The following is a 16,045-nucleotide window of genomic DNA, read 5'->3' as shown; positions in this document are numbered from 1 at the left end:
GGCACATTGTGCAGTGAGTCCTCCTCCATGGGGGCACATTGTGCAGTGAGTCCTCCTCCATGGGGGGCCCCCAGTCCACGCTGGGGAACGTGGTAGGAGAACTTGCATTTAGCAGAACAACTTTGTAGGGAGAACCCATGGCGCAGTACTTTGAACGATCAACGTTGAAATAAGGGTGAATGATGTACTGTGTGCATGCATATGTTTATGTAATGATTTTAATTGGTTATTTTCTTCCTTCTTTCCCCTTAAAAGATTGATCTTGGTTGGATTTGTGTGTTTCTTCCCGGTACAGGTAATCCGAAATTGACATACCTCGTCTTTTATTAAAATCTCTAAGGTTTACAAACTTTGTAACGTGATGTCATTCATTCTGAATTCAGTTACTGTCAAGGTCTTTATTTTCCTATCAAAGATCCAGGCTAACTGGTGTTTTTAACAGGACCCTAAAGCTCTGAAAACCTCTAAATAGGACCATACTGAACTTTGATCTAGCATCTGAACCCCCTTGTGTTCTGAACGGGATAATTTCAGCCCCCACTTGATGTACTCCATACTGACCTTCTCAGATCACTACAAGAACCTGAATGCAGACCAAACATAGAGGCTTTGGTCCCTCATTAAACATCCTTCAGTTCGCTGCTTGAAATGTAGAGTCATCATTATCCCTTTGCTTTTTAAATGGGACTAACATTTTAGCTTACTTTTTTGCCAAAGACACAAACTTTTAGGCACTACAGAGAGCCTGAGGAAAAAGCAAAAGGCTGTCAACATTCTTCTATAAACAGTCACCCAACATTCTGCTTCATGTTAAACAGTCACCCAACATTATGTTTTAAACAGTCACCCCACATTCTGCTCCATGTTTCAGAACATAGCTTCACATGCAAGGATGCTGATACGGCTCAGTTTTCCCGATCGCACATAAGAAATTAAACATAAACAAAATGGTTAAAGATAAAGCATGTTTATTTATGAAACAAGTGTTCAAATTTCATGCAAAACTTAAAGCACTAAAGGAGAAAAACTCAAAACCCGATGGGGAAAAAGAGAAACCTTTCAAAATAAAGTAGAGCGACAAAGGGACAAGTCTGGCTTAGTCTGAGTTTAAACCGTCTAGTTTAAGGATTGATAACTTTGCACAACCTTTTAAATAGAACATTTTAGGCAACTTTTTGATATTAGTTATATTGAAGATCGCCATGTTTAGGTATTAAGTGAGCGAGTTTAGGCATTTGAAAGGTTTAGATATTAGGTTAAGAGAGTTGGGCATTTATGTACGAGAGTTTAGGCATTTTAGAGGCGTTTATATATTAGGTCAAGTTTAGCTAAGAGAGTTCGGTCATTTGAGGTTTTGGTAAACGATTTTAGGTATTTGAGATGTTTCGGTTAGATTGTCACGTTTAGGTATTAGGTTAACGAGTCAAGTTACTTTAGGCCTTGTTAGAAGTGGTTAAATTGCAGCATTAAGGTTAGAAAGAGGGTTAAGATAAGTGCTCAGGTTTTTTCCAGCCTTATCTCTTTAGTCGCTCCCTTAAAAAGGGTTCCTAGCTACTGGTGTTAGAAACACAACAGCTAAGATCATAGATAGTGTATACAATTAAAATAGACAAATCAAGATTAATCTCAACATACTTCATGTATGACATAATGCAGTTTGTTTTAAAAGTTAAAACAGTAGTGAGCGTTGTCAGTATGGGTGGGAGTGTGCAGCTCAGAATGGTGATGTTGGGTGTAGATGCATGAAGATGTAGGGCGTGCAGGTGTAGCCATGGATCATCAGGGTGGAGGGGAGTCGGACGATGGTGTAGATCAACTGCTCAGCCATACTGTAAAGAGAATTGATGCAAAAAGTAAAATCAGTTTCACATTGTAGATTTCGAAGACATTTTGATAACAAAAAGGGCATTCAAATGAATACTGTAACATAATCATCTGGTGTCAAACGTGGGTCATTAGGTTTAGCATTTGATTGTATGACTTACAGGCAATGATTAATACAATTTATATAGCGCTTTTTGTCACTCAAAGAAGCTTTACAAGTAAAAAGAAAATTGACAGGTGAGAGAACAAGCCAAGCATTAAATTATTACAGCAACAGTAAATAGTCCTAGTACTGGATTACCAGGTTTCTATAATGACAATAGGACACTTGATGAAGATTGGGAGGGATTATATAATTGCTGTTTGATCTATTTGAGAAAGTAAACATCAGCACCCTTACCCGGGTCTCTGCCACAAGGACCTCCAGCTGACCACCGCAGGGACCTCCGACAGAAGGACCTCCAGACGACCACCGCAGGGACCTCCGACAGAAGGACCTCCAGCTGACCACCGCAGGGACCTCCGACAGAAGGACCTCCGACAGAAGGACCTCCAGACGACCACCGCAGGGACCTCCGACAGAAGGACCTCCAGACGACCACCGCAGGGACCTCCGACAGAAGGACCTCCGACAGAAGGACCTCCAGACGACCACCGCAGGGACCTCCGACAGAAGGACCTCCAGACGACCTCCGACAGAAGGACCTCCAGACGACCACCTCAGTCCTGAAACTCACGTTTCATTTGCATTTATCTTGATGTAAATACAGATTTTACTCAAGCAATGCTAAAGTTTTGACCTGCACCTTCTTCAATACCGTGCTTGTGTGTTTTAAATAGAGCTGCAAGGACGAGAGTTGGTCCTCTACCAAACCCAACCTCACATGTAATATAGATCCTGACTAGTTCTAGCGGTTGAGAATGCTTTCATAACAGCCAGTCAGAACTGACATCTGAATTAGTTTGGATTTGTATGAGGAGTTGCTGCTGCTAGTGTCAAGGTTACGCTGTGAACAATTTGCCCAAACTGATTACGAAGGACAAATAGTTGCAATTCCAGGTCTCACCCTTCAGCAGCCATTGGATTGTCCTTCTCCTGGCCTCCGCCTGCCGCTCCTGGCCTCCGCCTGCCGCTCCTGACCTCCAGACCGCCGCTCCCTCCAGACCGCACCTCACCTCACCTCACCTCACCTCCAGACCGCCGCTCCCTCCAGACCTCGCCTCACCTCACCTCACCTCCAACCGCCGCTCCCTCCAGACCTCGCCTCACCTCACCTCACCTCCAACCGCCGCTCCCTCCAGACCTCGCCTCACCTCACCTCACCTCCAACCGCCGCTCCCTCCAGACCTCGCCTCACCTCACCTCACCTCCAACCGCCGCTCCCTCCAGACCTCGCCTCACCTCACCTCACCTCCAACCGCCGCTCCCTCCAGACCTCGCCTCACCTCACCTCACCTCCAACCACCGCTCCCTCCAGACCGCACCTCACCTCACCTCCAGACCGCCGCTCCCTCCAGACCGCACCTCACCTCACCTCCAGACCGCCGCTCCCTCCAGACCTCGCCTCGCCTCACCTCACCTCCAGACCGCCGCTCCCTCCAGACCTCGCCTCGCCTCACCTCACCTCCAGCCGCCGCTCCCTCCAGACCGCGCCTCACCTCACGCCGCTCCCTCCAGACCGCGCCTCACCTCACGCCGCCCCCTCAGGACCGCACCTCACCTCCAGTCGCCGCTCCCTCCAGACCGCACCTCACTTCACCTCCAGGCCGCTCCACACCTCCGGCCGCCGCTCCCTCCAGACCTCCAGCCGCCGCTCCCTCCAGACCACACCTCACTTCACCTCCAGGCCGCTCCACACCTCCGGCCGCCGCTCCCTCCCTCCAGACCTCCAGCCGCCGCTCCCTCCGGCCGCCGCTCCCTCCAGACCACACCTCACTTCACCTCCAGGCCGCTCCACACCTCCGGCCGCCGCTCCCTCCCTCCAGACCTCCGGCCGCCGCTCCCTCCAGACCTCCGGCCGCCGCTCAAGTCCTGATTGGACCCTGGAACCCCGCTAGTGGGATACAAACTGCCCTTGAAAACAAAATAACTAGCGTTTAATGCTTTGGAATAGTTCCTTGGAAATAAAATATGAAAAATGTGAGAGTGATCAACTTGCCTTCAATGCTGATGCTTGGTTTATAAATCTTCCAGTTGACTCTCGATGAAATACGCAAATGATCAAAATATATCGAAATGTTACGTTTGTCAACACGTTTTACTTTTCGTACTATGCAGTGAAGTTTAGTATCAGCTAGACCAAGGGCAGAGTCACCCGTTTCATTGCTAGGTGTTTAGGTTTGCCAACGGACAGAAAACCGTGGCAATTTAAATACATATTTATAGTTCAGACCACAGTTTCGATGTCGCAAACCAGCTTCAGAACGACAGAGTTAGAGCTCCAAACAAAGCTGAATTTACTGAACCCGCAACAGTCAGATTTGACGGGCTTCAACAAAAGGACCGACAGTAAAATCGTACATGAAACCAAACTGCACATCACAAAAAAAAGCAGAATAAAACTGCACTGCACAGAATTTAGGACGTTTGCACAGAATAAAACCACACTGCACAGAATTTAGGACGTTTGCACAGAATAAAACCACACTGCACAGAATAAAAATAGGTTTGAAAAGTATGAAAGAAAACAGCAAAGAATAAAATGAACAGTCAAAAGAAGCAAGTGTATTGGAAGTTGAAAAGTAAACAGAAAGGGAGAATGTCGAGTACTGTGGGCGCGCATGTGTAAATCGGACAAGCATCTAAACCACGAAAAACCTTCCAGGTTCCCAAAAGAAAGCCACTAAACCAATCAACCAACTAAACCAAACGTCACCATGCCCACAGTCCGTTTGTCAGTCTCTAGTCCAGCAGGGGGTCCATTACAAGTACTTTGTGGAAGTCTTTGGAGACAGACTTGTTTCCATCCTGGATATTTTTGACACGTGGCATTTCAAGTTGTCCTTGTGGATTCTGAGCAGGTAATGCATTGAAAAAGATCCGATGTCGTGTCACCTAGTGGAGGACCTGTACCCCTGTAGTCAGAAAAAAGCAATTTTCGAAACGGTTGCTCTCGCCAATTGGTCTACTTACCCTTTAACTTACCACTGATTGCTTTCAAAAATTCCATGTGACCAAAACGATGAACTTTGAGACTGCAGCTGTTCTTCCATTCTGCTTTCACACCACAACCGTCCCAGTGTGGAGTGAGCTTGTCGGTGCTAAAGCGGTCTGCCGCGTCGGTTCAGTTGTCCCCAGTAGGTACTCAAGTCTCAACCATCACCTCAAACACAACCTCCAACCATCACCTCAAACACAACCTCCAACCCTGACCTCCAACACAACCTCCAACCCTGACCTCCAACACAACCTCCAACCCTGACTTCAAACACGAGCTCGAACCCTGACCTGAAACTTCCATCAGCAACCAAATGGGCCTGCCGCGCTAGAAGGCACGTTGTTCCATTGAGATTAAGGAAGATAGATGGAGAAGAGATGGGAAAGTAATATTTGCGGTGCACAAAAAAAAACCCACTTCATCCAGCTCATAAGATAGTAAACGCTGGGGGGACTCACTGCGGGTTGGTGACGGTGCACGGTGGGAGCCCCGGTGTCCGGAGGGTTCCGTCAAAAGCGCTCAGAACAACACGCAAACACGACGTCCTGCCAATAAAGCTAGGTTCATAACCTCAGCTTTCGTAATCCGACGCAAAAAAAACAACAACATCACCCGCCATCGGGCGGCTCTTTATCTGGAGGCACGGCGCGACTCAGGTGGAATCAATCAAGGACTAATTAGAACAAGAACGGGATTGGCTATAAGCGAGAAGCCCGGGACAGGGGATTTGAGGGGGTTGCACATGATAGGCTAGAGGTTCGTTATAGGTTAATGGAAATGTAGACTTTACAATTCTTGTTTCTACTGTTTTCATCTTCTGTGGTTTCCGACTGGAATCCTCCTGTGCCGCTCTCTCCAAACTTGATGAAAACAAACTATCTGATTATCTACGATGATTTATGAATCACTACGATTTACTTGTTTATCTGTAAAGAGAGAAAAAAGAGAGAAAATATGAACGTCCCCCATGACGACGTTATGTATTTGGTCTTCCCTGCTTTATCAAGCCAGGCCACTAGATGGCGCCAGTGTGCCGTTAGACCGCCTCCACGGTGGGCCTCGGTCCACCTCAATGGGGCCCTCAGTCCACGCTGGAGGAACGGGGATTGAGGAATAATAGGATACAGGGGCGTAGGAATGAGTTTAACATTGGGGGGGACACATATCGGAAACCTGACAGATCCGGTATAATTTTTAGGTGGGACAATTGCGCCTGTCTCCGATATTGGAGGGGACACGTCCCCTCCGTCAGCCCCGAATCCTACGCCCTTGATAGGATAACTATCATTTACTAGAACAACTACTTGGTAGGGACAACTAATGTCGCAAACGTTTTGAGGATCAAGGTTGAAATGAGGGTGACGTCACATCATTCAGCATTATTGAAAACTTCGTACAGTTATCATTTCCTTGTTCATCTCACCGGGTTTATAGCACAGAGAATTTAATCAACAAAAAACGTCATGATAATGTTGACATGCTGTCATCTTGTGTAGGTAATAAGAGAAGGTCCAAAATAGAGGATTAAATATCCTAATTAGATTTACAAACCCCGAGGTTGCCTTCAGCGGTAGATTGGATGTCTTCTTAAAAAAAAGAATCAAAAGGTTTAGAATTACAATCTCTTAATTATTCACGAGTCTCAAGGCTGCTTTGTCTGAAGTTTGGTTCAGCTTCCGTGTTAAAGGAAAAAAGTTACAGAAAATAACCAACAATACCTGTTTTAATGAATGTGCGGTCATATATGGTTTATATGAATTTTGGGAAGATAATATAAAATCGCTGATATTCAATAAAAACTATTACTTTGATAAAAAAAAAACGTCTTATAAAGTTTTTTGTAACATTTCTATCGTGTGTCTTCATTGAGTGTAAAGCTTTCCGTTGAGTTTCCAGGTAATATAATAGAGTAAAGGTTCTCAGCTCCTCTGAGGTAATCTATTCAGAGTGACGTCCCGCCTCCCGTCCTGAGCGCTCCCTCTCCCCGGACCCCCTCCCGTCCTGAGCTGTCCCTCTCCCCGGACCCCCCACCAAGCAGGACCTGTACACCTCGCTGTCCTCCTACTGATCACTATCTCCTCCTGAAGCTCATCCCAACGTAAGTGGAAGTTCCTTTATGTCTTATATGCTAAAATCTTAACGAAACGCTTTCTATGATCGTGGGTCCCGAAACGGAGGGGAATATATATTCGTCTTTGTAAAGCGATTTTGTGTTTGAAGTTATGCTTACAAAGACATTCTAAAGTCGAGACTACTTCAGTAGGCTATCTAGTTACAACACCCGTCCTGTTCCTAGGGCTTATTTAAGGGGCTTAGTGTGTGTGTTTCCACCAGTAACTTGTTAAAGCAAACTAATCATCCTGTCCGATTCCACTAACGTCGGAGCGCAAACAGCTTCACTGTGCTGTGAACTACTTTCTATACTTCAACCTGTCTGTAAAGAATATCTGCCAAATCCCATGACGGTACATGGCTATGATCTCCGATATCGAGTGGAGCTATCTGTTATCGGGGACGTTTTCGTTGAAGTATATTATTGTTATTAAGTACAATATTTCTATATCCTGTTGGCATCACACATCACAATACATTTTTTTCCACATCCCTTTCCTTGTGGAGGAAGGAAGCGGAGAGAGAGGGTGTGAGGCTGCGTTCAGAACCAGCTCCTCTCTGACTCTGAGTGTAGTCCATGAGGCGGTGGAGTTGGTGGAGGATTCAGACCTGCGATTTTCCCGTCTGTTGGCCACACTTTCACTGACTGACCTCATCTCACCTCCGATCTGGATTACGGTTAAATAGTAAGAGGATTAAAAGCAGAGTCAATGTTACCTAGGTTTAAATGCTCTATTAGGATTTATGTTGTGACTGCATTCCCTGGATTATTCCCATTTTGTTTACATCACTAGAAACTCGGGAACGTGTGATTCTCTCGCTCTCTCTTGTATTCAAGCTGTCTTGCCTGTTGAGAGAAACTGAAGAATCTCCGTAGCCTTGATCTTCAACGACAAGATTAGCCAGCAGGTTAGCCAGCAGGTAGCCTTGATGAAAACATGGACCATAACATAACAGAATCCAGGGTCTCACAGAAATATGACAACATGAACAACCTTCCCATCGTATGTATGTGATGCTGTGATAGATGGTGTATGGGGATACAGAGTACATTAGTGATGGGGATAGAGAGTCTATGATGGCGACAGAGAGTACATTAATGATGGGGATAGAGAATACCTCTATGATGGGATAGAGACTACCTCCATGGTGGGGATAGAGAATTCATTAATGACAGGGATAGAGAGTCTGATGGGGATAGAGAGTACATTAATGATGGGTAGAGAGTAAAATAATAATGGGGATAGAGAGTGCATTAGTGATGGGGATAGAGAGTCAAATAATGATGGGGATAGAGAGTACATTAATGATGGGGATAGAAAGTACATTAATAAGTACATTAATGATGGGCATAGAAAGTACATTAATGATGGGGATAGAGAGTACATTAATGATGGGGATAGAGAATACCTCTATGATGGGATAGAGACTACCTCCATGATGGGGAAAGAGAATTCATTAATGACAGGGATAGAGAGTCTGAGGGGGATAGAGAGTACATTAATGATGGGTAGAGAGTAAAATAATAATGGGGATAGAGAGTGCATTAGTGATGGGGATAGAGAGTACATTAATGATGGAGACAGAGAGTACATTAATGATGGGGATAGAGAGTACATTAATAAGTACATTAATGATGGGCATAGAAAGTACATTAATGATGGGGATAGAGAGTACATTAATGATGGGGATAGAGAGTACATTAATGATGGGGACAGAGAGTCAAATAATGATGGGGATAGAGAGTACATTAATGATGGGGATAGAGAGTACATTAATGATGGGGATAGAGAGTACATTAATAAATACATTAATGATGGGCATAGAAAGTACATTAATGATGGGGATAGAAAGTACATTAATGATGGGGATAGAGAGTACATTAATGATGGGGATAGAGAGTACATTAATGATGGATACAGAGTGCATTAATGACGGGAATAGAGAGTACATTAATGATGGATACAGAGTGCATTAATGATGGGAATGGAGTGGATTCCTAGCACCACTCCACTGACTACTGGCCTGCAAAGTAGTACCTTTAGTAGTGAGGACTGTCTTTGGTTCTACTTTGTGTGATGGTTGAAGTGCTGTTTGTCTTCGTGCCTTAGCACTAAGTACTAAGCACTAGACACTAGACACTAAGCACTAAGCACTAAGCACTAGGCACTAGGCACTAGGCACTAGGCACTAGACACTAGACACTAAGGACTAAGCACTAGGCACTAGGCACTAGGCACTAGGCACTAAGCACTAGGCACTAGACACTAGGCACTAGGCACTAGGCACTAGACACTAGACACTAGGCACTAGGCACTAGACACTAGGCACTAGGCACTAGGCACTAGGCCCGTTGAGCTCCAAAGTCTAGCCATCATCCACGAGGCGTTATCAAGATACGATTTGAGTTATATTCTCAGTCGTAGCCTTTGCCATGTTGCAGGTTTCTAATTGCCGTTTGAATGGCCTTTGGATGACAGGGAACAAGCAGCCGTTGTCAGTAAAGGGCGTTGTTCTGCACTCAGACCATCCATATAACGATAAACGTAGCAGGCCAAGGTGGCAGGGACTATCACACAATGGCTGCCCTGTCTCTGATAGCTTTGACATGTTTCACCAGGACCTGTCTCATGCTCAGTCTTTAGTTATTACAAATGGTTAAACCCATTATTTAAATAAAAAATTGCTAAATTGTTCTTGAATAATATGTTATAATTATATCATATACGTTCCTCGTAATGATTTGTCATTCATATGAATACATTTATTATTGTTACTGACTGTAACAGTGTTTTCCTGTACCATCAAAGTGAAAGAGAAGGGAAGGCAAAGTGTTGCTTACAGGTTGATTCAAAAAGTGAAGCTGCTGAGTCGATGGTGACCTCAGATTCTCTCTAAAAGATGCCTCAGCACTTTCAGTCCCACACACTGCAACATTTGACCTCAATCCTGGGGCTAATTAGGCTGCACAGCCAGTCAGCATGGCCTCTGTTAGTATGGGATTAACACACGTTTCGGTGGAACAGGTTCTGATGAAACATCTATCATCCATGGGATAGATATACCGTAGATTAGGTTAGATACTGCATCTATCCCTGACGGGGGAAATTGGGGAGATCTGAGAAGCTGTTAGTGTGTAATCCTGATGAAGATGATGAGGAAGATGAGGGCTTCTGCTTGGGCTTCATAGCCAGATGTTGAGCCTCTATAAAGTGTTTTGCAACAAAAGCAGTGCAAAAGCAGATTAAAGGAATCGTCAATAAACACATGGAAAGCAGTATTACTCCAGGGCGGTCTCTCAAAGAAGCGTATCTATACAGCGGTTAACTTAAAGTGTTCTTACATTGAGACCAAAGATCCATCAAGATTACGACGACTTTAAAGGAAAGTGTGATAATGTTTAACTCTTCACTGCGACTTCCTGGTTCTACTTCCAGTTGTATTCACCCTGGCCCTCCCCCTACCCTGTGCTCACAGGCCCCGTGCGTGTGCGTGGTCGTGTGCGTGTGTGCGTGGCTCCTGACGACAGGGCCGCCATGGAGGACGGGAAGCCCGTGTGGGCGCCCCACCCCACCGATGGCTTCCAGCTGGCCATGATCGTGGACATAGGAGCCGACTCGCTCACCGTGGAGCCGCTCACTCAGCGGAGCAAGGTGAGCTCATCCTGGCCCCTGTGTGCACCTGCGTGCACGTGTGTGCACGGCGCGGGCACATGCACACTCTCAATTTCTTTCTCACTCTCTGTCTCTAGCGAATGCACTCATGCGCACACATACACACCCACAGGCACACTCTCACACACACACACACACGCACACAAACACATACATACGGTCTGAAGGAGGGGCAGGCTGGAGGTAATCTTATTACTGTAAATGATTATCAGTATTATCAAAGCTTTCTGAAAGTCACACAAAACCTAGCATCAGAAGAATGACATCATTGCAGTGACAGTTCCACTGTTTTAGCTCCCCAGTCTCCAGTTGATGGGGGGGGTTTGAGGGGACAGGTGTCTGTGGACCCCTCCCCCCCCCCCCACCCCCCCAGTCTCTTAAGCGATGGGGGGGTTGAGGGGACAGGTGTCAGCACAACAACGTGTTGCAGGTGAGAAACATGAGAGAGCGGCGATGGCAGCGCCACAATGCATGAAGGCATTAATAAGTGAAGAGGGCAGCAGCTGCTCCACCGGCCCGGAGAGAGAGACACTCATTAGGAGGAGGCCACCTGTTGCACCTGAGACACGAGGCCCCTGGGGCCACAGCGTACTGGGGCCCCTGTTTCCAACCACCAGCTCCTTCCTACAGTGTTTATATATACATTTGTTTCTGTTTTACTGCTTCCTTGGCTAGGATGAACAGTGGTTTCTTTTTTCTTACAGTTGACCGTGTGATTCAATGATCCAGTTATTACTGGGTCTGTCTTCATGTTGATCATCTAGTAGCTTGTGTTGTAAAAGCTACTACTTTAAAGAAGTGTTTTCTTCCCCTTGTGTTGCTCAAACTCAACTTTACACGATGTACCGTAATGGTTAGATCTTACGGTTCTCTGTGTGGTGGTTCTGTGTTCTGTGTTCAGAGCAGACAGACAGAGAGCTCCTCATTAGGGCTGCTCTCTGTTCTGTCTGCCCTCTCCTGGATGCATGCTCTCCCACGGCTGTTAGTCTGTTGAAATGACCCTCCAGGCCACCGTAGAGAGGGAAAACAAAGCAGACATTCTGTTGATGATTATGCTGTGTTTATGGGAGTGCAACATGCATCAGTAGCTTGGAGATATGTCCATTGTATCTAACACACACACATCAACACACACATCAACACACACACACACACATACAATCACACACACACCAACACACAAATACACATATACAGTATCATCCACACACATACATACAAACACAAAAACACAAAAACACACACACACACACACACACACACACACACACATGACACACGTTACACACACACACGACACACGTTACAGACACACACACACACACACGACACACGTTACATACGTGACACGCGTTACTCATGTTGCACAAAAACACATCATTGAAACATTTTACACACACGCATATGCACACGTTACACACTCACACACACACACATGAAACACGTTACACACACACAACACGCGGAACACACCCAGACCTGCTGGGGTCAGGCCTCGGCTCCTGTGTCTCTCCACCTAATTATTTAGACGCCACTGCCCTGTCGCCTTGTTCCTCTCTCAGCTCGCTCCTTTGAGCTGATATCCATGAACTCAGAATCCCGACCGACGCAGAGAATGTCCGAGCGAAGGCTTCCCGCTCAGGAGTGTTCCGTAATCACGGCTGGGATCTCTGAATCCTGATTCATTTCACTCTCTGCTTTCTTTTTCACATTGACGTATTTGTCATATTTTTAACAATGTTGAGCAATGTGTGTAATGAAATGTCAAAGAAAGATAGAAAGGAATGAAGGAAGGATCCACATCCAAACCAACATGATGCTGACGAAATAGTACCTGAGTTATAAATGTTTGTTTCCATGTGCAGCCCTTTCTGGCGCAGATGAGCCAAGTGTTCCCAGCAGAGGAGGATGTGAATAAACACGTTGAAGACAACTGTAAGTGAACTCTGGTTTCTGCTGCTGGAGCTCATTTGCTGAGTAGTATTTTATGCAATACATGAGACCTTTGGAAACATGTGTTTGTTTCTCCACAGGCTCCTTGATGTACCTGAACGAAGGCACTTTACTCAACAACGTCCGCATCCGCTACAGCAAAGACCACATCTATGTACGGATCTCTCTTCTTCTTTCTTACTCCACACCTGCACACACACACACGCATACACCCACGCACGCGCACACACAGACACACACACAAACACGCAGACGATAAGCTCCCTTACCCCCAAAGCTAAAGCTATCCAGTGACGATGATGATGATGATGATGATGATGATGATGATGACAGGGAAAGAAGGATGAGGAGGGAGGAAGGTGTGCTGACCGGTCCTCAGGGGTACCCGGTGTCAGGTGGGAGGCCAAGGTGGGGGAAAAGCCCCCAGAATCGGGGTCTAATGTGGGGCTAAGCCTCCTAGCTCCCAGGGACATCTGGTTAATGCCTGCATGCTAAACAGAGGAACCCTAGTCATGGTAGTCATGGTAACTTTCGTCGTGTTTTACCTACCTCACAAAGGCCCATTGTCCAGGTGTTTGTTCTTTTACTCCAACAATACCCAGAATAAGAGAACAAGTGTGACCCACCACCCTTTAATGATTAATACTGACCCATGACACTAATTAATAACTAATAATTAAACACTAACTAATAGATATGTGACCCACCACTCTTTAATGATTAATGCTGACCCATGACACAAATTAATGACTAAAAATAAAGCACCCACTAATATATGTTCTATCCTCTCTACACAGACCTATGTGGCCAACATCTTAATAGCTGTGAACCCATACTTTGACATCGCTAAGCTGTATGCTCCAGAGACCATCAAGTCGTACCAGGGGAAGTCTCTGGGGACCCTTCCACCGCACGTCTTCGCCATCGGTGAGGTTACCAGTATTACTTATTAGAGGGTCATCGGAGGGGGGAGGTTATCAGTTTTACCTATTAGCTGTCATCAGAGGACGCTCATTCACAGACCCTGCAAGGAAGGTCTCTGGGAGACGGTGGGGTGTCTGCCCAACCTGTATAGTTTATGTATTGGAAGTCGAGCACATTACTGCTTCTGTGTTTTTGTCTTCTACAAAAGATGATGCAGAAATCGCATGCTAATCATTGTCATAAATCAACCAGATTTGTTTAAACAAACAAGACAATGTTTGCATCTGTCAACGCTGGTCAAATTTACGATGCGTTTTATCGCTTTGAATTTGAATGATGCCAAGATTACTATTTGTCCACATTTCCTGTAGTTCCTGAGAGAATGTCGTCAATCGCTTGCTAATGTTTGCTTTGTGTTCAGCGGACAAGGCCTTCAGAGACATGAAAGTTCTGAAGATGAGCCAGTCCATCATCGTCTCTGGGGAGTCCGGCGCTGGGAAGACTGAGAACACCAAGTTTGTCCTGAGGTGGGAACCTGAATGAATTGTGTATGAATGAACTGAGCTGTACGTATGAAAGCGCTGCTGCTGAAAATATGTATCCATTAATTCAGATACTTGGAAATAATGGTTCATAGGTACAATGGTTATTCTGCCAGGTCTGCATCCATCAACTTGTTGAGCTGTTTGTAGAAGATGTTCCTTTTCTCTGTAGATATTTGACAACAACCTACGGAACCGGTCAAGACATTGACGAAAGGATTGTGGAAGGTACCGGATCAAAGTGACTCCAGAAACACCAGAAGCTAATGAGCTGCTAGCGACATGCTAATCGTTTCTCCTGGTTTCCTCTCAGCCAATCCACTCCTCGAGGCCTTTGGGAATGCCAAAACAGTCCGGAACAACAACAGCAGCCGCTTCGGGAAGTTTGTGGAAATCCACTTTAATGAGAAGGTATGTTTCCTATTCTGAAACGGCATGAAACCCTAATGAGCTCCTAGTCTAGTCCTAGTCCTAGTCTCTACTGGTGCGGTAACCCTAACATTAAAACATGAGGTTAATGTGGTAATGCTAGTGGCGGTAATGGTTATACTGGTCTAGCCTTGACTCTGCTGGTGTCCCCCTGATCAGAACACGGTGGTGGGGGGGTTTGTGTCCCACTACCTGCTGGAGAAGTCCAGGATCTGCATGCAGAGCAAGGAGGAGAGGAACTACCACATTTTCTACCGGCTGTGTGCCGGCGCCTCCGACGACATCAAGAAGAAGCTCCACCTGGACTCCCCGGACCTCTTCAGGGTGGGTCCAGATTAGAGCCTCCGTCAGGGAGCCTCCATCAGGGACCCTCCATCAGGGACCCTCCATCAGGGAGCCTGAAGCCTCCGTCAGGGAGCCTCCATCAGGGACCCTCCATCAGGGGGCCTGAAGCCTCCGTCAGGGAGCCTGAAGCCACCTAATTTCTGTAATACATTTTTTGCAGCCCATATTTGCAATTCCAACAAGTCCCACTAGGTGTCACCCAGGCGCAGTCTTGTTATTCAGACGGTGGTTGAGTGCGCCTATGTGTGTCCTACGTGTACATTCCCGTCATGGGAATAAAGCGAGCGATTTAATAAGGATCAGGTTTGTTCCTAGTTCCCCGTCCTCTCCTAGGTTGTCCTTTGCTCATGCTACCAAAACAACACAAAAAAACAAAACACAAAAGTTAAAGAGACACTGGCTGTTGCTTGAGTTGTTTATCGGGAGCATCGTCGTTGTCCCGGCCCCTAGGGGAAATTCCCTACATCCCTGTGTCCTAGTATCTGAACAGAGGCTGTAAAGTGATCAGAATGTAACCCATGTATTTCTCTGTGTCATCCCAGTATCTCAACAGAGGCTGCACACGCTACTTCGCCAACAAGGAGTCTGAGAGACAAATCACGCAGAACCGCAAGAGTCCGGAGGTACCGTGATATTATCTGGTGTCTTTGCAGTAATTATGTATTTATTTAGCAGAGTATTATATTTTCGAATACCATCAGAAAACACAAACATGCCAAACAGTAAGCAATGAACGGTTGGACAGAAACATAATATTCTTCCATAAAAGTTGAATTATCTTTATAACGGACAATACAGTCGTCCTGTTAAGCAACACAAAGGGAATATACAATGCATACAAATGAAAGATTGATGAAATGTTTATCTAAGCAGACATACTTATGTCCTTACATTACATTTTCTTCAAAACAAGTTTTCAACGCTAAGCTGGAAACCAAACTACTCTCAGGGGAATCGTTGCGGCGGTTTTAATCCTGAATAATCAGTTCAGGCCTAACGGTGTTGTTGAAGAATAATGCAGGACACAGAGTTGTGTGTGTGTGTGTGTGTGTGTGTGTGTGTGTGTGTGTGTGTGTGTGTGTGT

General features: G+C 45.7%; 1 protein-coding gene across 1 annotated transcript in view; it reads left to right on the top strand.

Annotated features, from left to right (window-relative positions):
• Nucleotides 1-7,006: 7,006 nt before the first annotated feature.
• Nucleotides 7,007-16,045, top strand: part of myo6b (myosin VIb) — a gene marked incomplete at its 3' end in the record, with an annotated part of 38,568 nt that continues 29,529 nt past the window's right edge. Inside the window, exons 1-10 of the mRNA XM_079752743.1 lie at nucleotides 7,007-7,080; nucleotides 10,572-10,747; nucleotides 12,634-12,703; nucleotides 12,802-12,875; nucleotides 13,519-13,648; nucleotides 14,067-14,172; nucleotides 14,360-14,415; nucleotides 14,501-14,598; nucleotides 14,776-14,940; nucleotides 15,504-15,584. Coding sequence (XP_079608869.1) covers nucleotides 10,631-10,747; nucleotides 12,634-12,703; nucleotides 12,802-12,875; nucleotides 13,519-13,648; nucleotides 14,067-14,172; nucleotides 14,360-14,415; nucleotides 14,501-14,598; nucleotides 14,776-14,940; nucleotides 15,504-15,584 — 897 coding nt within the window. The 5' untranslated portion in view covers nucleotides 7,007-7,080; nucleotides 10,572-10,630. The remainder of the gene's footprint in view (nucleotides 7,081-10,571; nucleotides 10,748-12,633; nucleotides 12,704-12,801; nucleotides 12,876-13,518; nucleotides 13,649-14,066; nucleotides 14,173-14,359; nucleotides 14,416-14,500; nucleotides 14,599-14,775; nucleotides 14,941-15,503; nucleotides 15,585-16,045) is intronic.

This window comes from Pollachius pollachius, assembly GCF_949987615.1.
Source record: "Pollachius pollachius genome assembly, chromosome: 15".
Classification (NCBI taxonomy): domain Eukaryota; kingdom Metazoa; phylum Chordata; class Actinopteri; order Gadiformes; family Gadidae; genus Pollachius; species Pollachius pollachius.
Note: the sequence above shows the minus strand (reverse complement) of the source record. Positions and strands in the feature narration are given on the sequence as shown.